General features: G+C 45.0%; 1 protein-coding gene across 3 annotated transcripts in view; it reads left to right on the top strand.

The window, feature by feature from the left end:
• Positions 1-24691, top strand: part of LOC138488301 (aldehyde dehydrogenase family 3 member A2-like) — an 822258-nt gene that overhangs the window by 354934 nt on the left and 442633 nt on the right. For all 3 annotated transcript variants that reach the window (XM_069615183.1, XM_069615182.1, XM_069615184.1), the window contains exon 4: positions 16248-16333. In XM_069615183.1, coding sequence (XP_069471284.1) covers positions 16248-16333 — 86 coding nt within the window. The remainder of the gene's footprint in view (positions 1-16247; positions 16334-24691) is intronic.

The raw sequence follows: 24691 nt of genomic DNA, 5'->3' as shown, positions 1-24691 counted from the left end.
ACTAGGATTACAGGTTTGTGTACAAACGTCCAGCGGATGCCTTAAAAACCACTGCATTGATCTGTGCTGGGAAATATATTTAAAATTAACCTAGGCACGTTCTATGTGATTGCATACTGCCTAACACCCTAGGCATTTATCCAGGAGGAACAAATCCCACTCCAGGTGCGTTTACTGCATTTCAGTAGTATCGAAAAAACTGTCTTACCGTTCAGAGCCAAACTCGTGGGGAATTCAAAGGGAAGTGCAACCACTAATGCAGCTAAACGATTCCAACATTCCACTTGCTTCGTCTTGAAAGGGCATGCGCCATTGCGGGACAGAGACTGTGCGGAGACAGATGGTATACAATTACCTACATTTTCTCCTGAGTAAACTTGGTACAGCCAAATCAAAGCATTGAGTCTATAGAAGTTCATGTCTTGAATCGACTTCACTGTCAAAATAATCTCTTACCCGACTACTCTGTCGGAAATTTAAAATCTGCAAGGGTCAAGCTGAAATCAGTGCACCTGACACGCAGGCCGCCAACCTTCGGTAACTAGTGTTGCATGAGGATGTTGCTAGCTGTGTGGAGATGTTGCTAGCTGCGTCTGCAAAACACATATGCGCAACATGTCATAACCACTAATTTTGTCAGACCTCTCCCACCTAAGTATAACTTTTGGCTGCTGTCCATAATGGGGTTAGCCTACTAGCTTCCATTTCATTGTGCCTGAGAGCACGTATTACCTGCTTGAATGGAGTGCTACTGTCAGTCCGTGGATGGTCTTGGCTGATCGCTTACCCCCGGCATTAGGGGAGCAGGAGAAATTTTACTTCAGGTCACAATTTCCTGAAGAGAGAATGGAAAGGTGATTCTGAAACAAAAGCGTGGCTACATTAGGGGACGCAAAAATGATCATGACGACCAGGCAGGGACAGCTGAAATGCCTAAATCGCCTACCCGCATTCGTGCAATCTGCTTACCGAAATAAACGTGAGCTTCTTTACTGAGGCGCTGTATCTCTCATCCTGCTGCCTTGAAAGTACAGGAGTTTGTTTACATGTCATCCTTGTTTAAATACGGCGCCATAACATCAACGTTCTCTCCTCATTGGATGCTGTTCAAATAAAACCTCATACCATTAGGCTTAAATGGCACACATCCTCTTCACAGCCTACTATGCAGGTGGTTCTAACCGTGTTGTTAAAAGGAAAATCCATGATTGGTGTCGCGTAATGCGACACCAAGCACACGGATGCAAATGATGAATGATGGTATTGAAATGGGCAACCCAACAGGCTCACTCTGGCTGTATGTTACATAACATGTGGCCCATTGCAATAGATTGTCCAACGGGTAGTCTGTTATAAATGTATCTGTCATTCTTGCCAAATCGTAATGTAATCCTGGGGGTTAAATTGCCCATTCTAGTTCCTCATTTAGCCCCTTGTCTACACTTTTTGTCAAAAAAATTAACTACTGTTCTTTTTTCAAAAGTATTATTTTATCCCGGTTGCTGTCCCCACTGGATCTTCACTTGTAGATGATGGACCATTTCAGGTCATCTGATTTGTGTATCGTCTCTATCCAGTGGTCCACCAGAGGGGCATTTAGTGTTTGTTGTTTTAAGACAGCTCCTGTGTTCACCTATTCCAAGTTTTAACTTACTGTCGGTTTTGCCAATGTATATTTTATCACATGGGCACCAAATGATGTTTACTACCATTATTGAATTGCAGTTGGTGTGTTACTTTTGTTTCCATGCGGATTGAAAAACAGATATCGATTTCTGTGCTCTTAAAGGTGAAGGGACAGCAGGTGAAACATCCACAGGGGTGGTGTTCGGTAACGTCTGGCATCCCCCATTGCTGAGGCAGTGTGCGTTGTTTCATCGGCCTCATGCTAATGTCATTCCGTGTGATGCACTATTTCAAATTTCTACTCTGTTAGAATGCTATGTTAGGTCTAGATAGTGGTTGTGCACTTTTCTCTAAAATGTTCTGATTTTTCGTAATGATCTTCTTTATTCCGTTGGACATCTGGCTGTATGTGTTGACAAAGATATGTTTATTACCTTTGTCATTATCTTTCGCCTCTAAACCGATCCTTATATTCCAAAAGAGCTTCCCTGTGATTGTTGCTTGCCCTTTTCAGGGCTGGGGTCATAACTTTATCTGTGTATCCCCGTTGTTTCAATCATTCTTTCATCTTCCAAGCCTCTCTTTTGAAGTCCATTTTATTGGTGCTGTTCCGTTTGAGGCGAAGGAATTGGCCCAGAGGGAGATTATCCCTCACATGACTGGGATGGAAACTCGTATAATGTAAAACGGAGTTCCTGTCTGTAGATTTACTGAAGGGTTTTACATACAGGTTTTTCTTAACAGGATCAACCGTGATTGAAACATCCCGGCAGCTTAATGCTTCTGTGCTGAAGTTTGAAGTAAACTTCAGAAAACTATCTTGAGAGTTAATCCAGAGGCAGAAGTTTTGTAGTTCCTCCACACTCCCAGTCCAAATGATAAAAATACCATCAATATACCTCCTCCATGTCCGTATATTAGTAACAAATGGGTTCTGTGCTGACAAAATCCTGAGGAGTACAAAAGACTCCATATAAAAGTTGGCAATACTGGGTGCTAAGGTGGCCCCCATAGCAGTCCCTTGGATCTGTTTTAAAAAATCCCCATTTAAATCGAAGTAACTCCATCAGTGACCTCTCAGCACACCACAGTATAAATGAAAAGAGTTTTTTTCACAGTATAATCACAGAGTAACTTTTCTTCCAGCATCTCCAATGAGGTGTTTTGTGGGATGCTGGTGTAAACCACATCGAGACCAAGTCGTATGTCTATTGTGGGGTCAAAAACTACCCCTTCGATCACTTGTCGTACCATAGGTTGTAAAAAGTTATCTGCGAAGCGGGACAAAGGTTCTAGTACTGAATTAACTCCTGAGACGATATGTCTCCCAGGTGGTTCCTGTAAGGATTTGTGTATGGTAGGGAGAACATAGACATTTGGTGTCTGGGGTTTGTCTTTTACCAAAAAGGCAGCTTCCTTCAGTGTAATCCAGCCTCTTTGTTCAGCTTTGGCAACCTTCTGTGTGATCATGTTCAGTAGTTTGGCAGTGGGATGTGCTGGGAGGGGTTCGTAGCATTCTAAATCTAAGAGTTGTCGATTATATACTCTTATGCAATCTTCCCTATTTAAGATTACTATTGCTCCTCCTTTATCAGCCTTCCGTATTGTGATCCCTCTGTTAGACAGAAGACCCCCCTCATCGCTGTATCTTCATTATTACTCATGTTGTGGAAGGTGTTTTTGGCTTTAAATTTCTTCTAAAGGAGGTCTAGATCATAGAGGACCCTGTTTTGAAATATCATTGCTTCCAGACTCTGTGGTGCAGCTGGTACATAAAAATCTGATTTGCTGCGGAGGCCACTGTCAGAACTGTCAGGTACTGCCTCTTTGTCCTGGAAAAAATTGAGTCAAATATATTTTGTGCATGAACTGAAAGAATTCTTGGCGGAAAGAGAATGGTTTGTGTAAATTTGTAGCTACGAAGCCCATCCCTCTTTCAAGCACTTTCATCTCAGTATCCGTGGGGTGGTAGTTGGATAAGTTTACCACAATGCTCTCATGCTCCTGGTGATGCGTGGTTCTAGATCCCAGGCTTCTGGGCCACTCTCTAAAAAATGTTGTTGATCGATACTCCCTCTGTAGCTCTGATTGCCCCGGTTGCCATTACGTTTCCCACAGTAGTTATTATGTCTACCTTGTTGACTGCGATTGAAATTGCTGTGATTATCCCTGTTGTTACTGCCGTTACTTGCGCTAAAAGAGGTGGGTCTAAAGCTCACCACTTTTTGGATGGGCCCCCCATAGTTGGATGCATCATCCTGTTCATTCAGGTGGTAGTTTTTGTAAGTATATCGTAACGTTTTCTCATGGGTCAAGTTGGTCAAATCCTTATTCATCTGCCAAACTCTGTCTCTGAGTGTCTCTTCTTTGAAAGTATTCATCTCTAAAAGCAGGGTATCCTTTTTTTGTATAATTCCAGAGGTACCACCTTCTGGATTTCTTCCTCTAATGCCTTCCTACACCATCCAAAACTATATCCCCCCTCCTCCTATGCCTCCTGTAGGAGGATAACATAATTATTTTTCAACCTATCGCCAATAGTGAAATCTGGCAACTTCCCTTTAATTCCAGCTATATTCAATGAAGGCATGGTTAAATTACCTCCCTTCACCTATGGAGGTATTTGATTCTGTCTAGACCAGACTTATTGAGTTGCTTTTCTCAGCACCTGACTTTGTGGGGAGTTAATACAGCACGCTGCTAGTCCACATTGTTGACCGGGGGATTTCCTTATATCTACAGTATCCCCACCTAATCCTTTTGGGACTCATTTTTGAGGCTTCTATTCTCGAACTTGCCTCACTACTCTTATTAGCTACACCCGTCTCCTCTGATATGTGGCATCATCCTGCCAGGTATACCAAGAATCGTGCAGATGACAAATATCTGCCTTGATGTCCTCGAACACCTCAATCCCCCTCCTAGTCGGGGCATTGTAGCGTTTTAATATATGTAAGAGGACATTCAGATTAGTAAAGCAGAAACTAACATTGCAGCCCTTGCAAAACATACAATCCGCTAGGATACGGATGGTAGTGCACAATTGAAATGAAATATCGTTCACACCCAGGACCTCCTACAAGGCTTTCGCCAAGGCTTTTTTGTAGGCATTTTTATTGCTGTGCATTAGGCCCTTGAAGCATATTAATTTCATGTCCCGCCATCCAGCCAGGTGATCTTCATTAGAAGCCCACTTCTCCAGCCCACACCAGTGTAGGGGCCTCAGTATAACAGGGCCTTGTATAGCGTAACTGCCTGGGGCCAAATGTCCTTCCTTGCTTCCAAACACTCTTTGATAGTTCAATGCCGTCTTGTTTTCCCCATCGGCTCCTATGGTTTTCATGGAAATACTGCTCCGACCCTTCAGGATCTTCTGCTCCAGGGTTATACACGCCTAACCTGCACGTCCCCTTAGGCTCACTTCTAGGCCTGCCCTTGCCGGTAACAAAGGTGTAGATTAGTTTCTCTTCTCTGGAAACAACCCTAATAAGGGTCTCCTCAGCTGAAAGCATCCTTTCCTACGAAGCAAAGCCTCACCATAATAACAATACAGGCTGTTAAAGTACAGCTAGTAAAAGAGGTTTGGTTGTGTGAATGTGCTTCTAACACGCAGAACGCTGACTTCCAGATCTGAATTCTTGCGATCTGGGTATTCCGCTTTCTTTGTCTCTTCCACTCCGTGCTCCGCCCCCAGGCACTATTTAGACCTTGACCTGGAGAGGGCCCAGAGTGTGTGATTCAAATGAAAGAGCAAAAAAGTACCACTAAGGTGGGCCAGGCTGAAATGTAAAAATAAACCGAGCTATAACTCTCTATAAATGTTACTTTCATAGGCTAGGTATAGGTAAAAAAAAAAAAAACAACCTTGACATCCTGAGCGCAAACCATAAGTCTAATGGAACAAGCCTGGTGTCCAAAAAAGCCTGTTCTGTTCAGATGTATGGTGAAAAAACAAAATATTGGACAGTGTTGTGATAACAAAAATATTACATAAACAAGTAACTAGAAAAGGGTTTCTCAATTGTACATCATACATATTAACCATAGAATAATTCAAGTGTAGAACAGCAAAGCTGTCTCGGGATAATAGGAACAGAAAATTCAAGGATATGTAGCACGAAATAGAAGGAAAATGTTTAAGCTTAATCAAACCTTACCCGGGACAGCACGATGATGCTCTAAAGATGGAAACGTCACAATGGTGCAAGGCCGAGTATTGGGCTATCAGCAAAGGGTCCACAAGAGTTCACATATCTTCAATTAATCAATCTGGGGACAAATCCAAAGGGGGAAAAAAGACCAGTCGCATCAATAACAGACAAGGAAATCCAATCCAGTTAACCGTTAAGCATAGGTTTGTAGGTTTTGTATCAAGCAAGCAAGAAGTTTCATGGGATAATCCATGAGTCAGTCCATAAAATGAGCCGGATCATGTAACTAAGGAAATAAAGGACAGGAATTAAAGCATAAGCAGTCGTGAAAGAACTTTGCTAAGAAGTGCCATTGCTGCAGCGGTGAAGCCTTTCTGTACATAGTTGGTAGGATGGACATGGTTCCTGACAGCTGGTGGCAGCAGCTGGAGAGTTTTTCTCACGGACCTAGGGCATTTGTTTGGGCACTTGTTTGCTAGCGAGGTCAAACCCTTCCCAGATCACCAAATTCTCTTTCGGGACACTAACCCTTGATGAAATATTTCCCAAGGAGTTTTCCAGTGTGCTGATGACCCTCAAACAAGCATCCATTTTCCCAGCCCTATAGCACTAATGGCTATTTCTGTTGGTTTCTTGGCATTCCACAGTGGAAAGAAATCCAAGGGTCCATGAGACATTATCTCTGTATTGTTTCAGAGCAACTTAGGTGTTTCATATTATCCCCAGCACAATTAGTGATGAAACAATATAGCTCCCAAGGAATCTTAACCATTCATGGATTCAAGAACTGAAACATGTTGAGCCTCAGCCTTTGCTATTGCCAAGGCATATGGGAAAATGTAATAGTACCACATGGAGTTGCAATTACATCACAATATCTGTAATTGAATTACAGATTGTGTTTAAAGAAATGTGTTGGTTTTACATATCCTGCTCTTATTTGGTAAGCTTTAGAGTCACTGTTTGCACTTTTTGTGGACTTTTACACTTTATTCTGTGCTGTTCACACTTAATTTAGTCTGCAAGTCTGTGTTTATGTATTTATGTTTGAAGGTTGTACGTCATATTGTTTTTTAATATTTATTCAATAAAGCATTTTTGTAATTATCAGCTGGGTATTTTGCCTATTAAGCTGGTGTGATACACTTGGAATTGTTCAGACTGTGGATGATTTAATCCTTTTCTACCTCCATACTCTTGTTTGTTTTAACAATTTGATTCCGGGGAGGGGGTAGGACCGCACGCATATCACTATATAGGTGTGTCCAGGATTCCCCTTTCTTTATTTGCGTGTAGGCAATTCTCAACATAGTACCGGTCGATGGATCAATTTTAGAAGCACTGGAGCGCTCTAGTTGAAGCTTCTGAGAGCTTTTTCTAGAAGAACTTTGTCCCCATTAGCCAGACAATTCTTTAGCTCAAACTGTAATAAAGAGCTGCCTTCAAGGCCAGGCCCATCACCAATCCCTTTTTCTTCCCTCAGATTAGGTGACCAGTTAGGAGCTCAATATAATCTGGCTCTGTTGGCCCTACAGTGGGCAACGTGGGTAAAGTATGCACCCCATCGATCTCTGTCCCCTCTGCTTGAACAACAACCCCTTTTGACAAAGGCAGACCATGGCTGCCACTGCTGCGCAACTTAGACTGACTGCAACAACGCCATCAGCTCCCTGAACATCCGCCACCTCAGCAGAAGTTGCCAGACCCATAGGCTACTGGCTTTGTGCCAATCAATTAATAGTGGCTTGCAAACCCCAGCAGCCTTCATACTCCACTGCATAACCCCCCCTTTTTAATAGTTGCATTTCATGCCTGTAGGAACACTCTCAAAAGTACCTATTCCCCGCCCCCCTTTCCTTACTCTCACTAATGGGGGGAAATCGGGGAGCAGCAGGCTCTGTCAGCCCCACCTTCAGGGTCAGCCCACACACACCAGGGGGTAAAGATGTAATGAGGACAACACAAGGAACCAGCCTGCGCGACCAGTGCATCCAATAGAGCTCAGCGACGCACAACCTTGCAATGATTAGATCAAATCTGCCCTCCCCCTGGTTTCCACGCCATTACACTGCCTTTCCTTCTCGCTGTGGTTTGACATGCTAACGCCAGTTTTACAGCAGCGGTGCAACTCGTCTCCGCACCTCTCGGCTCTGAGCTTGCACTCGAAGGAAAGGATGTGCTGACGTCTGAATGAAGCGGGACCCACAGTAAGCATGCCACTTCGATTAAGGGAATCGTAGTAAAGTGTGCCTAAAGTGTGAGGGACATCTCACGCATCAGATGGGAGAAGAGTGAGGGATATCTTGCACGCAGTCAACAGTTTTTCTTTTAGCTGGGACTTCAGCATGGTTTCACCATCTCGTGGGTGTACTGTCTACATGCATTCTGGCAGTTCCTCTTACTAGATTAAAAATGCATCCTATTATGCTTCAATTAGCTTTGGTTTGATATCAGAAGAAAGGTGATCAAAGTGTCGATTTCCCCCTTCTTTGAAAGGGCATCTCCTCTGCTGACGAGATGACCACAACCTGATGCCATAGCATACACCATTTGTCATTATTTGTTGTCCTCGTTCCTTAGTGGTGACTACAGACTCCACTCTAAAGGAACACTCTAGAATAGTCTTTGGTCAGTCATGAACTTAAAAAGATGTATCCATTTCCTAGTCCTAAAGGCCATATGCTTGGCACTCAAGTGTTTTCTCCCTCTTATTTGGCACAGGATGGTGCTGACAGATCTAAATAGACAGCATCACCTCCGGCATATGTAAACCAACAGAGTGCGGACCAGGTCCCCAGCCCTCTGTCTAATGGCGTTAATTTCTAGGAGTGGACTGTTGCTCGGGGAACAGCACTCTAAGCGGTCTATATTCTGGGAGATGCTGATAAGGTGCAAACAAACTCTGCTGGTTAAGTGTGACCTATTACAAATAGAATAGTTTGGAACATCTTTGCTATTTGGGGGCATCTGGTGATAGATCTGGTTGCTAAACTGTCCCCGGTTCGTCTCATTGGGATCGAAGGAGTGAGCAGGCTCACTAGGAAACACTTTCCAAGTGGAGTAGAATCATAGGAGCCTCTGCTTGTTTCCTGTAGCACCCCTCATTCAGTCAGTGATGGCCGGATTCAAATCATCCAGGGGATGCACAATTATCATAGTCTCCCTGCACTGGCCGGACACGATTTAGTATTCTTGCCTGAAGCAGCTTCCGGCTCGGGGTCCAGTCCTCGTGTACCTCTGTCAGAGCATTGTCGCAGTAGTGTGTGTCTGTGTGTGTGTGTGTGTCTGTGTGTGTGTCTGTGTGTGTGTCTGTGTGACTGACGGACTCCTCTGGGGCTGTGGCAGAACAATCTATGTATCATTCAAGCCAGGAAAGCATCAACCCAAAGTCTGTACATGAGGAAATGCTTCAATTTCTGTCTTTGAGCTGTTCAGAAGGGGCTCAATCGTCTCTTGCTCCTTGGATGACATGTTATCCTTCTCTGCACAACTGGCCCTATCCGGTACGGGTGGGTACCCGACGGACTACCTTGGCAGCAATCCGGGCATACAGGAATTCAGAGTATATTCTCTTCAGCCAAACACAGTAGTAAAGAAACCATTTGAAGGCCTTGGAAGTCTCTCCCCTCCCATCCCCCGTTTGGAGGCCTCATCCTGTTTTGGATTTAAATGTGGTCCACTGGGCCCTAGCCCATGAGCAGTGGGAGCACATGGCCTCAGTCGAATTGGAAGATAGCACTTTTGGTCGCTCTGATGTCAGCCAGGAGGGTCGGTGAGATTCATGTGGCTTCTGAACCATACACCTGGATTCATGAGGACAACTTTGTTGTACCCACATCCCTCTTTCCTTCAGAAGGTTCTCTCTGTGGTTCACAAAAATCAAGTAGTGTTACCAAGTCTGAGGTGGTAAAGTGTTACATTGCATAGATGTTAGAGCTCTGCCGTTCTATTTGTCGTGGATGAAGGAGGTTATAAAGACTGGTGCGTTATTGGTTACTTTTGGAGGATCTTCTTCTTCTGGAGGTCAAGTTTACAGTCTCAATTTCTAGGGGGATGATGATGGGTATTCTGGAAGTATACAAGGTGCAGAAGCAGGTTTCTCCCCACTAACTTTCAGTTAATAGCAATAGCCACAACCGCGGCTTTTCAGTGTCCTGTTTCCTGGGACATTATAAAGGTGGCAACGTGTGTGTCTCCATCTGCCTTTTGTAGGAATTACTGCATGGGTGAGAGTTCTCACTCGGAGGGCTCCTTTGGGCTGGCAGTGTTTAAGATTCTTTTCTCATAAGAGGCAGTATGTTTCCTCCCACCCACTGTGCCTATTGCATTGTAATCGCCCATACAGTATGGAGGAAATGGAACAGGACATATGAGGAAGGGAAAGGCACTCCCTCGAGTAACTACTATACTCCTAGTCCATAGCCCTGTTCTGCCGTATGACCCACACACCAGCCCCCAAAAGGGTTTGTGTGAAAAAGGTTGACTGGTGCGCCAGAGGGCATGGTGCTGCTATGACCTTCCAACTATCCCACCACTATACAAAGGAAGACACAAATAGATTCTAAACTTACGCTTAGCATAAGGTTACTCCCCCTGCATTAACTTAAGTAATAGCTGGTTTTCTGACACCGCACCCTCCACACCCAAAGAGTTCTTACAGTTTCTTTCTGCTCCTCGACTCCGTAGAACAGCTCTAAACAAAAAAAGTCTCTCTTCTTCCGCAGTGGGTCAAAACAATGCCCTCGCCAGGTAGTGTATATCATTCCTAGTTTATCCTTTCTCCTGGGATGTAGTTTCCCTATGGGTGGCAACCGATGTGTCCAACAAAAACGTTTATTCTTTACCCTCCTGGGTTATTCGACTTGTTAGACCTGTGTGAGCCTCGGGCTTGCTCAGCCTAATGTGCTCGGTTACTCTTTTCACCCCTTCCCGACGTATTCGGGTTGTTAGTCCTGTATGTGCTTCGAGCCTGCTCAGCCCAACGTGGTTTGTGATTTCCTTTTCCCCTTCCTGGGATATTTCATTTGCTAGCCTTGTACGGGCTGCAGGCCTGTTCAGCCCTGTCTGGTCAATCACCTCTTGCACCCCTATCTGGGGTATTCGGATCAGTAGCACCATGTGGGCTTTGGGCCTGCTCAGCCTTGTGTGGACGGTAGCTTGTTTCAGCCGCTTCTGGGGTAGTCTGATTGGTAGCCCTCTGTGGTTCACCACACCAACTGCTCCTCGGGTACTGGTGCGTACCTATGAGCCAGTAGCGTTGTGCGCTGGAGGTAGTTGTTATGGCCCCTGCGGGTCGGCGTTCTTTCTCATGATTCGGTTCAGGCGGTATCCTGTCTTGAAGTACATCTTCTGTTGCTGGATTTTGACATTGGCAGAGGATGTTGCTGAGGCGTCTTGTTTCTCTCTGCTCTTTTGGTTCTTCTGTGGTTCCCTGCTTTCCCGGAGTCTTTGATTCCCTGTTTCGTGTCCACATAGTTCGTAGCTTCTTGCTCTCAGCCGGCTTTTCCTCTTCTGGCTTGACACACCAATATATTTGAGTCAGTCCCTGGAATGGAAGGAAGGAATCCATTGGCACTGCTATTGGTTGAGCGGCTGAGACAAATCAGTCAGAAACCAAGCCATCTACTTTAGAGGGGCCCCGTATGTCCTTGCCCTTTTCAACTGCAATATTACAAACAAACATGGGGGGGGCTGATGTGAGGGGAGGTGGCCTAGTATCCCTACTTGGGTATTCCTTGTCCCCAATGGGGTGGTCACCCAGTGGAATCCAGCCTGCCTGGTCCCCTAGGGAGGCTATCTTATAGACGGGCTCTCCTTCCTAGTCCCAAAGTGGGTGGCTCCGCTTTGGGGAGAAGGGACAATTCCCTGGCTTCATCCCATGTCAGAGGTTGATATCTCCGATGTTCCCCACCCCACACCTGTTCCCTGATCAACGTAAAAGTGATCTGCTTTGGATTTGGGGCGTGGGGGGCAACATTTACAAACAGCATGACTGCTGAAGCTGCTGTGCGTATTTATTTTAGAATGCTAGGTGAATTGAGTTTGTTTTTGTCTGGTGACAGTGTACCCTGCTTGCATTGTTTTTTCATTATTGGTTCAAACCTGGAGCTGCTGGGCCCTGAGGCAGGCGCACCCCAAGCAGGAACTGAAATCCTCTTTGATATGGTATCTATTTCCAGGATCCCTATTCTCAATTACTATACATGATGTGGCTGTATTATGCCTCATTATTTATTCCAGCTGCAGCATTGACTTCTTTGCTCTCCTCTTTACAGGATTTGTTTGCATTCAACTATGGGGACATTTCACCTCTCTCTCAGTGGCTAATATGCAGTCCTCGCTACCGCTCGGTGCTCTCTGCCTTGCCCAGCTTTTTCCACTCGGTGTACCGGTAAGGGTAGATTAGCTTCCTGCAATCAATCCCTACCATAGGGGGTGTGGCGATGGCAGAAACTGTGTGCCTTCTATCTTCTATCTGCAAGGTTTCTCTCAATGGCCAACCAAGTGCATCTCTTTGCAGCAGTGCAGCTTCTCCGCTAAACTCACAGGGATCACCGCTTCCTCTGCACTTATGTCGCTGCTAGCACTGCCCTCCAGCTCCCTTTGTTGGGCAGAGCCTATGCCAGTCACAGGTGCACAATCTCAACCTCCAGCTCACACAGTGGCTGCCATCTTGCTCCAGTGGCCCTCTCCCAGATGCAGGAACCAGCAGACTAATTACAGCAGGTCTGCTCTCATCGGGTTGTACATAGGTTTAATTAGTCTTATTAAAAAAACTGCATAAACTATGAGAACAACTCAGCCCCTCATGGCAGCCAATTTGCAGTCTTCACTGCTACCAAGTGTCCTCTGTCTCACATAAATCTGCACTGGTAGGAAGCGCGCAGCTTCTTTACGTAGCAATGAATCCCCACCCTGGGCATGTGCTCAATGAGACTGTGCCCTTCTTTCTCCAGTGAGCTTATGCACTGTAATTGGCCCAGGGTTCCTTCACAGAATCGTGAAATTCTAGACTGCACTTGTCAGCCCTGCAGCTCCAGTGTTTGCTGCACCAGGCCTCCTTGCACGTCTGCACATGTTGTTGTTCCCTCACCACCTCCAGTGCTTCAGAGTACACATGACCAGCCTTTTGCTCTTGCTCCTTTAGTTTTGGGTGTGGTCGTAGAGCCTGTTCAGAATTTAGAGGCACTCTTATCCTCCAGCTCCCTAGCTTACACAGAGGCCACCTTCTTGCTGCAACATCTCTTGGTGCCAGCTGTGGAGAACCAGCCGATTTTAACTCTGTTGTGCACTTTACCCTGGATCAATGCATTCCTTGATGGCCATCCGTGTATTCTGGAGGTTTTAAGCAAGTTTACTGCCACATTATGTCAAATTAATGGAGTGGGGGGTCCTTCTTAGCGCGCAGCAGAGGATCCCTTGTTCCTTATTTGACTGTATGGAGCATGCCAATTTGCTCTAAAATACTTTGCAAGATACAGGGAAATTGTGACCATATTCACAGAGGATAACGTTGCGAGTAATGAGGAATCCTTTCATCAGAGAGTTTGAAACATTAGAGCCAAGTATAGGTACTGAGCAGGGTATTGTGGGGACACAAATGGCTTCTAAACCAAAAGGGAGGGAAAGTATAAAACAGTATATATTGCCTCATTTGACCCATCATCTGCATTTGACGCAGCTGACCGCACATTACTGTGGACCAAATTGAAGCTTTGGGGTGTGCCAGAGGGATTACTATGACTAACAATTGGCTTCTATTCTAACTTCAAAATTAAAATTCAAGTCCGACTGAATCACCAGGGAGCCTTGTCTCACCAAATTTTGATCTTTCGCCAGAGGTGTGTACTAGCTGCATGCCTGTTTAATCTGTATCTAGAGGATATTGGTGAACATCTAGAACCAGCCACCTTCATTTCACCAAAGATTCAGCAATTCAAACCTTTTTGATTGTCGTATGCAGATGACTTATTATTCAAGGGCACTACGGTTGGTCTACAAAGAATGTACATATAACAAAATATACGAGTAGGCATGCTTTGAAAGTTAACCCAATAAAATCAAAAATCCTACAATGTACCAAAGGCCGTAATAAAACCTCTCATCAGTGGAAAATTGATAAAGACGTAATTATGAAGGCCGACTCCCTTATCTATTTGTAATTTTTATCTCTCTTCAAAACAAGGCCTTTTCTTTTATTAGTGGGTGAAGAATCATGCTCATCTCATAGGATTCTGCAAATGTAAAATTATTCCAAAGCGATTATATGGCTCTGATTATCTATGCACTCTAGCAGCCTTGATTTGGCGGAGAGCTCTACGGCTTCCTAATTCGGTACCCATTGATGCTATGCGGTACGACCTGGGTATTGTTTCACTGCAGGCACGTGCAATTTGGAAAATTCTCTCACATAAGAAAAATTCTGTTTCCACTCACGCCTCCCTATCCGAAGACCTTAATACCATGTTGAAGGCCCAGTCAAGCTTATAGCTACATGAGGTTTGTTCTTTTGGTATCCAGCTTTTGGCAGAATTTGGCGCTCCCATTTCTGAATTGAGAGATAATCCAATGCACATTAAATTATTATTGGCGTAGGATTGGATTGTAAGTATTGAAACATTTCACTTGCATACAGCGCTTAACCATCTTTAAGACCATAAGAAGTTGGCAATTCTTGCTCCTTTCCTTTCGGTTTATCTAGCCAAGTCATTTAGGCATAGTTTTCTGAGATTTTGCCTAAATCTGTGTAAAAGTAGACAAATTCTCACAATACTTGGGTTTCTCAAAGAAGACGAGGCGGGGTGTTGTTTCTGCGAGATTCCCTCAGAATGCCAGTCTCCGAAACATCTATTTGTCTATTGTCCATCTCTTCGGGTGCGTAGGTGGAATTCCATGAACAAATTTGCAGATTTGATGATAATGGGTGATGATGAGAGCATTCGGTCAATTTGTTGATCAGGTCATACAACCTCATCCGTTCTAGCTACTACAATTATATTAATTCGCTGAAGTTTGAGACTGGATACTGAATACATTTTGATAATAACCCAATTCTATTGGTCACCCTTTCGCTTGTGTTTTTTTCTTTTTTTTAAAAAGAAAATCAAAGTAAGAATTATATGTCTGCACCTTAACTCACTTGTAACGGACATTTTTTTAGGACTACTTCATGAAATGTATATTGTATTTTAATGTCTTATAGGGTGAGTTTTATGTAGATTTTAATAGTATTAAGAAATGTATGAATTGAGTAATTGTATTATGGAAATTATGAATGATGTGTATAGTTTTAATTATTCATCGTCTTATTTTGTAATGTTCATATGTTAAAGGTTGTTTTCAACCAAATAAAAATGTTTAAAAAGTGTTTAGACATTATTTTTTATGCGTGATGCAATGCAGACCTAGAGCGGTTTACCACAGTGGAACACTTAATGGAGCCGAGTTTTGCATAAACACAAACCGCTCTCTGGGAATGCCCTCTGTGGAATTGGGACGTTACTCTACCCTTTCACAAACTTCATGCATTGCCAGAGTGTTTTACAAACGCCAAACCCTCACCACCAGAATCAATCCTGAGATGGTTTTTCCATTGGTCTTACCGGATGACTTTCATATCTTCGAGTTCCCTTGTTAGCAGATGCCATTTAAGCAGGATACTCTTGCCAGCTTGGGAGGCACCATTTTCCACCACAATGTTATGTTGTTTTTGGTGGTCCTGACCTTCAGTATTGAGTTTTGATTTTCACCCTTGTGCATGTGTATGTTGCAAGAAACGAGAGCAAATGTCACTTAAACATGTCGTGCTTTCTAGTGGAACAGATTTAGCATTTGTTTTTGCCCGTTTAGAAGTTGGTCTCACGCAATTGTTTAATCTCCTAGTTTATTGTCTAAAAGGGGAACTTCTACATTTACAGAACCCTGGACTGTTTTGAAAAAAAAAACCCTTTTTGTTGTGGTCGTTTTTTTTTTTTTGGGTGGACCTGCTTGATCAGGTAGAAAAATCGCATTGTTGGGAAAAAAATGTTGAGCCATGTGCAACTATGATGACAGACAAGTACATTTTCCTTTTTGCTTCAAGATATTGACATGCAAGCTCTTTGTTTTATTATCGTGCCATCTTAATTGTGCAGTTACACTGACAAAGGCTCACATGTCACATGGAGGGTTGGTTGTAAATGATCACGAGGAGTGTTTTTCAGTTCTATGTTCTTCCCTATTTAGAGTCTGTTTGATAAATGTTAAATCTATGATGCTAAGCTGTCAAATGTTACTTTTCAAGTCTCTGTGTAGGAACAATGCATTTCGCAGAATGCAACACATTTTACTATTGTATGGACCTTGCTTTCTGTGTAAGGGTCAAGTTCATGCCTGAAAGGATGAGCACCAACCCCTTCTCCGTTTACACTTGCCCAATGTTTATTCTCCTACTCTTTTGTGACACTCAATAGACACTATTTGTATCCTTAGGGAACGCTGTGATCCTGAAGCCATCGGAAGTCAGCGAACACACTGCAAACCTGATAGAAGAGCTAATCCCTAAATACCTAGACAAGGTGGGTATATCTTGCTGATCTATCTCATCTCAAATTACTCACTGCGTGCCTGTTGGCTCAGCCCACTCTTGATTGCCTCATGGTGTGGGTGTTGTGCTTCAGTCTGGGAGTGGGGGTGTAGGATAGTTTACCAACTGTTTTTTTTTCTTTTGGCTCTTTGATGTGATATATATTAACTGTGACAGATCTTTAAATTAAAAATTAGTTTCCCCTTTTCAGGTGCACGGGTTTGTTCTCAACTGTGAGATCAGGGACCTGAAGTCTAATCCAAATCCCAGCAATGCCCTATTGGGGAAACGTGTGGTCCTCAGTAACTGTTTATCCCCCTACACATCAGTGGAGGTTGGGTGTCCATTGCCTCTTCATTAATGGCTGCATATAACACTTGTTCCACTGAGGCTCTAGCCTTTGTCTTTTAGAAAGGGCAGTGTTGCCTCGCGTGAAAAATGAGGGCCAGCAGGTGCCGATTTGGTGTACAAAAAGTTTTGGCTTTGTATCAAGGATAGCCATGATCCTGTGCTTTTAGTGCCAAGGGATGGGCATTGAACAGGTTTTTTAAAGCTAGGTAAGCCGCTTTTCTTTCCAAAGCCAGTAACCACCCTATTTGCATTATGCCACTTTTGCCGGTAATTTCCAATTTCCTTGTTGGCACATCATTGTTAGTTTCCATTATGTTCAATTAACCGTTCATTGCCTGACCTGAATCCCTCTCTCCCAGTAAGTTTTACCTTCTGCAGCTGGTGCTCAAAATAGGGGATGCTAATGATCCCCCACACCCCCAGAGAAGTTTAGGGGCGGGATGGGTAGCAAGCTTCAGCCTGTAATGGACACATGCTGTTGGATTGAAAACTGGCTGATGTGGGTTGGTCTGCCATCGCATGCCAGCCTGCATGACCAGGGCAGACTGACCTGGGCAGGGCTTCCGATGGCCCTTCCTCTACAAACGTTTTGGTACACATACATTAGTTGGTGTAGCACCAGGGTACAACCCAAACTTGCACTGTCCTAAGTGCTGGTGCAGTAACCAGATGTATGCTTTTGATAATTGGCTGTGAAATTACATTTGTCTGATTTTTGCACTTGTGCACTGTCTGGATTTGCATGGGCGAAAACACTGGCACAAACCTCACTATTGTCCTCATATGAGCACTAATGCTAACAGCAGCACAGATCTATTGTTTAGTGATGGCTTACATCCACTTTAGTGCTAAGCCAGAACAACTTGCCATTGCTGCCCCAGCACAATTGCATGGTTTTGGTCCTTCTGCAGTGACGTTTGCATCAATGTTAACACTAAAACTACCACCAGCTGAAGTGTGCTCATTGCACCATCCGCGATACTGAATCAAACTATTTGTTTGCCCCAGAGCTCAAACAGCACACATCTGGTAATTGTGCTGATGCTACAACCAACAAGTACGCCCTCCATAAAATTAGTGACTGACAGAATAAATTGGTGTTGTCACAAGTTTGCTTTTGCAGTCCCAGTACAGGCCTTGCACATTTTTAACATTTCTACAAGAACTGCAGGCCGAGTTGTTTTAGTTTACATACTCAACCTAAGAGAAATGCACTCATCCTATATGGTGATGGATGACAAAATATTTACCAGTGCTTTCTGTAAAATGGTGCAGTTCCCCATAAACACACGTCATATTTGGTGAAATGCTGCCACCCATGCACAGTGAAACGCTTGTTTGCCATCTACTGCAACCAAAGTTTGTTTGCAGTAAATGTCAAAGTTTCAAATCTCCATACGTGCCACGAAGGTAGAGTATCATGCCTACAACCCAAGACCATGGAAACTCCTCCCTGTCAACATACTCACCCCCACGCTCCTACAATTCAGAAAAGAAAAGACCCACCTCTTCAAGGACTCTCTACCTCAACACCTAGGCCATCACATCGTCCCTTGCTCCACTTGACTCGCTAGACTCTGCCTGCCCTTCTTCTCCCAACAACAGCTGTACCCCTCCTCTGTGCCCCACCCTGCTGTATATCTGTTCTGGTGTATACCTCTGTAAAGCGCTTTTTTATGCATATGCATTGTTGTAGATTTATTTAAAGCGCTCAGTTGCTTCTCGAAGCTAGGTCGGTGCTCAATAAATACCTTAAAATTAATAATAATACTTGCCGTTTTATAAAATCTCCTCACTAATGCAAGTGGGCTAGTAGATTTTGAGAGCCCTGAGATTATATCACAGATTGATGACTGCTATGTACTCCATTTGCCAAACCCAGCAAGTCCCTCTGTTTAACTCTAGTGTATCTAGTTGTTTTGTCAACCTCATTTTGTATGTTGTCAGAGTTCAATTATATTCCCAGTTTGACACTCCCATAATACTAACAGTTACTCACATCGTGTATTCCTAGTTTGATTATCCTATTACGCATCCCCTGGTATAGTCTTAGTTCTGCAATCTACTCAGAGGTTGAATTTGATGTACTCCTGTGTCCCCTTTCACCCATAATGATGGCAGTCTGCCCAATTGCGGCGGGGCAGTTTGCATAGCAGAATTCATAATTTCCTTCTACATTTGTAGCATGGTATGGCACTGATGTGTGGGTATAGCTAGCCCAGCTGACTCTGCCCACTGGCAGCACAAGTCCGTCCATCCCCCCCCCCACCTCATTGGAACAGCTCACAGGGCCTTTTTCCCCCTACGTCTTTCTCCATTCTTTTTTTATTTTTTATAATTGTCTTCCTTTATGTGGCATTGCCTGACATTCTTTTTATGTCTGTTTAACCATTATTTCTTCCTGCATTAAACTGTGCGGCAGCTGACTTCTCCGTTTCTTTGACCGTAGTGCTTAGGCTCTGTGCACAGGTTGGTTGATTGCATGTCCTTTCACATGTTTTCTTCCCGTGTGTTGTGCCACAGGCTCCAGCATTGGGAGTAAATCTTTGAAAAGACTCCACGCGATCACATTAGGAAGTTTGTTCTGTACAAGAATTATCACAGGTAAGTGAGGTGTTATGTTCCTTGGCACTCCATTTAGGGGACACGTTTCCAGGCAATGCTAGTGGGAGGAATTCTGGTCCTGTAGTGGTAAGTGACCGCCATACCTAGGTTATTTATGAGATGTGTATGGCTGCTGCCAGTGCTTATTCTAATGGCTCCCATAGGCCTTTGATTGGGTCCTCTGGACCCAAAGTGACGAGTGAGCATCTGGAGTGTTTGAATGGGCTTCTCCCAAGTCCCAGCACTCTGAGCTCCTCCACACTGATTGCTTAAAAGGATCCAATCGCTTTTCCTCCTACCGTCGGCAAAGAATCCGTTACTAGAGTCGAGTGGTTCCTGGCCTACATTTTATCTGGGCCATTGTTCCTTCCTTTTCGAGGTACGGAGATCTATGTTTGCCTCACTCAGTCACCCTACCTGGTGTCTTGCTGCAACGACAAAAAGAAAGGCTTCATCAGCTTCAATGCCTCAGAACTTCCGCTGCCGAGCACCCAGCATCTCCCATGGCCCCACTCAGGCATTGGAAGATCAGTTTGACCGCCTTCAGCATCTGATGCATTCAGATGTGATGGTACCTTTTTAAAAACTTTAAGAAAGTTGTACCATCGGTTCCTCCACCTTCACAGCAGCCTGTTTATTCTTTGGTTTGCCAATACCTGGTGCCTCCTCCTGATTTAGTGAGAGCCATGCCTCCACCAATACCTCAGGTGCTGGTGGACCAAGCGCAAACAGATTCCACATGATCTGGAGGCTCCTCTTCCTTTTGCGGCAACTGGGAATCCTTCCAGGACTCTTGAATCTCCAGACTGTATTCCCACTGAGCCTTTTGAGGCATCAGATCCATCCACATACAAACCGGGATGCGCAAATGCTGGAGTAAACCCTTTTTTCTGCGACCGTGTTCATGACTGGATAGCAGAGGTGGCTGAGACTTTGATGCAGTTACATTTCAGAAGAATGTTCTGGAAATTGCAAGTAAAATGTCGAAAAATCCTCTTGGTTTAAGCAGTAAGCGATAGCATAGGTTCTCAATATCTCCTTCTGCTCTCTGGATGTAGGTGAGACGCTAGACATCTTTTCAGTCTCTGCAGACACATTATGTTCCATACAGTGCTACATTTTCTGGAAAATCCATTGCTTTTTAGGATAAGCTCTTGGGGCTTTGGCGCAAAAAGGTCTTTGCCAGTGGAGCCCTTCATCTCTGTCAGGGCTACTCTGATGCCATGGTGAGGGCTGCAGGAAAAACACTTAAGAACCAAATCTTTGTTTTTGCTCCATAAATATAGGAATAGTATATCACTTTGGATTGCAACATCTTTGCTGCATCAAGTTCTCTCCTTGCTCTCTGGGCCATTGGGATGAAGTTCAGATTGAATTAGAGTTCCATTTTCAAAACAAACTATCTGCTTTTCCCAGGCTGCACATAATGTGGTGTCTCTTTGATAATTTAGCAATTTCATAATAAACGGGCAAAGGGAGGCTCCAGGTGAGAACCCAGTGATCTGCGGGCTCTCCACAACAAACTGTTTGGAAAATGTGGCTTCAGGAAATAACGTTTAAGTGTCTATGTAATCCACAGGCTTCCCAGGTCCAGCTCCTTCTCGTAATCCAAGCATCCTGCCGTTTCAGCATCGCCATTTTCCGTATAGCTCCTCAGCCTTTTCCACAAATTGCTTGGCGTTATGTTCCATCGAATGTATGTCTTTATTAATTCTGGTCATATCAACTTCTGTGGTGTCCATGCCCTTCTCCACCACTGAAGTGCAGGTATTGCGTTTTGCAAGTTTAGCTTGTATATTGTCCACTCTCTATCGCTCCCATCATCAAGGTGGATAGTTTCGACTGACTGGATCTCACTTTTTCAAAAATGCCAGCAAGGGTGACATTGTGTCCCTCCATACCACACAGCTTCTTGCTTCATTTCGGTGCAACACGCCATTCCTGTTGGTTTTCTACTGCCAACAGTCACACCCTTCTAGATCGTAAAACAGTGCCATTAATTGGGGCAACTCCAGCCCCGAGGCTGACGCTGAAGCTAGGGCTGGTGGCAGGCACTCTCACCAGCCCTGCTCAAGCATTTGCAGGTATCGCCTGGAACTGCAGTCTCTGCAACACCCAGTTATGGTTACTTATAGGCGCTATATATAAATAAACTATCATATCATATCCATAATTCCAAATGTACTCTGTATATTCTGGGCAAAACAGAATAGGTAAGGGAGAAACTCTATCGCAGTGTGTCTGATGTGGTCTCCTCCCATCACGTCAACCACCGCCCCCCCCCCCCCCTCCTCCTCCTCCTCCTCCTCCTCCTCCTCCTTCTTCATACTTCTGGGAAGCGTGAATAGCATCTAAAACTAAAGGGAGGAGGCAGTAAAGGTCAGACCAAAAAGGTTCTTGAGAAGTAACTGAACAACTTTTGCATCTGCTCTGGATCTAGTTTCCATGCAGTAATGTTTGCAGAAAGTGAATGGTGATGCCCAAATGGCGGCTCTATGGATGTCGTTGAAAGGCACGTTTATTTAAAAAGGAACCGCTATAGCCCTGCTCCTGACATCATGGGCATGAACTCTTGAGGGGGAGACTTTCCTGAGTGACTGTAAGACCCAAGAATACAAGGTACAATCCATGTAGCTATAGAAGCCTTGGAAGCCTGCAAAACTGGATATAACAACTTGGAGAAAACTACTCCATGATAATGTGGAATGCTGTAACCACCGGAGGCAGAATCAAAGGATGCGTTCTTCAAACAATAATGTCCCTATAAAATAAAGTGCAGGGCTCTGTTGCCAAGAGGGCCTGGATCTCGCAAATCATTTTGGCATAGGTGATGGCCATCATAAACAATGTCTTCCACATAATGGGCTTTATATCAATGGAAGAGGGAAGTTTAAATCATGTATGGGGGGAAGGATGCCAAAACCACATTTGGATCCCGGGAGGGATGGGGTCTTTTCACATTTGCTACAGTTGCAGAAGTCCTTCAAAATGCCTCTTTATAACAAGTTAGCTGGGGAAAAAGCATACGTAAGCCCCCTATGGCTGCAGGGTAAGACCTCAACAGCAGAGGCTGATGGGCAGATAAAAAGGAGAATACCTCATTCATAGAAGATTAAAGGCGGTTGGACCTCATTTGAAGGATCTAGTTGCCAGGAATGTGGCCATTCGCTCTTTTGCTGCTGTGTCATAGCAGCTTGCAGAACAACCATTTTGAGTCTGACAAACCTAGCCCCACTCCTCCCCCCATAGGTCAGTTTCTCAGGAACCAGGCTGCTATGTTTGGCAATTGAGGGGAGGGGTGAAAACCAGGCACTGCTATTGATGATCTGGGACTTGAGGCAGAGGCCTGTGACTACGACATTTAAAAAAAGAAATTACTAAAATTGCACCACCTGGGGAAGGTCCATTAGCCAAAGACGGCTCAGTCTGTCTGCTTCCGCATTCAGTTCCGCAACCAGATGAACCACCTGAATTGAAATGTTGGTGATGTATAGTCCATTTCCATTTCCATGACTGAACTGCACAGTAACACGGAGGAGACCTGGTTCCTGCTCTTTGTTGATGATCAATATTGTCATGCTATCTTTCCTTGTTTGGGAGAATTCTCATTTCAAATGGATTGCGTCTTCCAACGTATTCCACATCTTTGACATGTAATGTCCACAGCTGTGTACTTCAGAAACTTTTTCGTCAGAGTGCGTCCTGCGTCGATGGCGTTGGGTCGATGACCCTCGAAGGCCTCTGTCGAGGGCAACGTCACCGGATGTTATAAATAGGACGCACTGCGCCCGTAGCCTCAGTTCTGTTTTTTCCGCGAACGTGTTTGCTTCGGAGACTCTGCGCGCCTCGCGTATTCCTCGTGAATGTCTGTTCTTCAACCCCTCCGACTCTGCGATCTGGCTTCAAGACTTTCCGGGACTGCAAGTCGAAAATGTTGATTACCGACCTGCATCGCATTTGTGTGTGGTGCTTGGGTGAGAGTCACGACACCGACGACTGTTCCAAATGCCAGTCGCTAACTGCTAAGGCCTTGTGGGAGAGTAAGGGAAAGCTTCAGGTATGTAGGGGTTCGAAACCCAGTAAGTCCCGTAAATCCAAGTCCAAGGGTCTGCCCACCGATGACTCAAGGGGTGACTCTCCATGCCGGAAGGAGTCCCGGGGGTCTTGGTCCTGGATTGGTTCCCGTCATTCATCCTCCCCGTATCGGCATTCTAGGAAGCGCCATCACCGGTCGCCTTCCACGTCCTCGGAGGATGGCGCTGCGAGGAAAGTGGCTTGTCCAACTAAGTCCTCGACTCCGGAGGAATGGGCTGCCTTTAGGGTGCAGATGTTGGTGATTTTCAAGTCGCATGGCACAGTTTCCTCTGCGCCTTCTAACAAAGCTGGCAAGGAACGGTCTCAATCTGTGGCTCACACACCTTCGGGCTCGGGTCCTTGGCGCAATCCTCATCGGGAACCTTCGAGGTCCAGTTCGGACAAGGCTCGGGATGGTCGCAAGAGATGTGGTTCCAGGTCTCGGTTCTTGTCCCCAGCGAGACCGCAGAAACTTGCTAAGGGCTCGAGGTCGGCGTCGACTCAGTCGGCGCTGTGTCTGTCGGATACGGACGTCAAAGCTTTGCCTTCGTATCAGCCCTCGGCACCCTTGTCGATGCCAAAGCCCTCGATGCCGAAGCCATTGGCGCCCTCGACACCTTTTGGGGCCTTTTGGCTGTAATTTACCGTCAGAGATCCCTGGTACTGAGGATCCTCCAAGGAAGGCTACTTACAAGTCTGTAAGGCCTGTTATGGACTCCAGACCCTTGGCTGTTCGGAGACAGTACTTTTACCTCCCTCTGGATGACATCTATGAGGAGGAGGAGAGGTCAGATTTAGATCTTGGCCCTATTGAACATGATGTGGCTCCTGGCTTTTCAAGGGATAGCCAATTGGAAGACTTGAGACAATCTCTTCATGACGCTAGTGGCCTGGATACATTGAGGTGGAATTTGGCAGGCCTGGGGCCCATGCTCAGTCGTTGAACAGAAGACTAGAGCAACTGAATACCTTGGTTGGTCCAATCCTCCTGCAGCTTCTATTCAGGATGACTTAATGGACATTTTGGATCAAGGTCCGTCCTCTGACTCGGTTTTGCCATTTCATTTGACCTTGCAGAAAAGGGTGACGGCTGCTTGGCGGCCCCGGAATCTCTTCCGACAGTTAACAAATGCAACACCTGCTACCTTTCATCTCACCCCACTCCCGAGAGTTTGGTGGTTCAGACGGCTACGGCCACCTCGAGGCAGGTGGCGTACCCTACCATCCCTCCTGATGGGGACGAGAAACGCTTCGACGGTTGGGCACGCAAGGTGTTTTCTGGGGGCTAAAATCAGCCAACTCCGATTGTGCCTTGGCAAGA

Source organism: Ambystoma mexicanum, chromosome 9, assembly GCF_040938575.1.
Source record: "Ambystoma mexicanum isolate Mex_15411 chromosome 9, UKY_AmexF1_1, whole genome shotgun sequence".
Classification (NCBI taxonomy): domain Eukaryota; kingdom Metazoa; phylum Chordata; class Amphibia; order Caudata; family Ambystomatidae; genus Ambystoma; species Ambystoma mexicanum.
The sequence above is the reverse complement of the archived record's forward strand: the minus strand, read 5'-3'. Positions and strand labels throughout refer to the sequence as shown.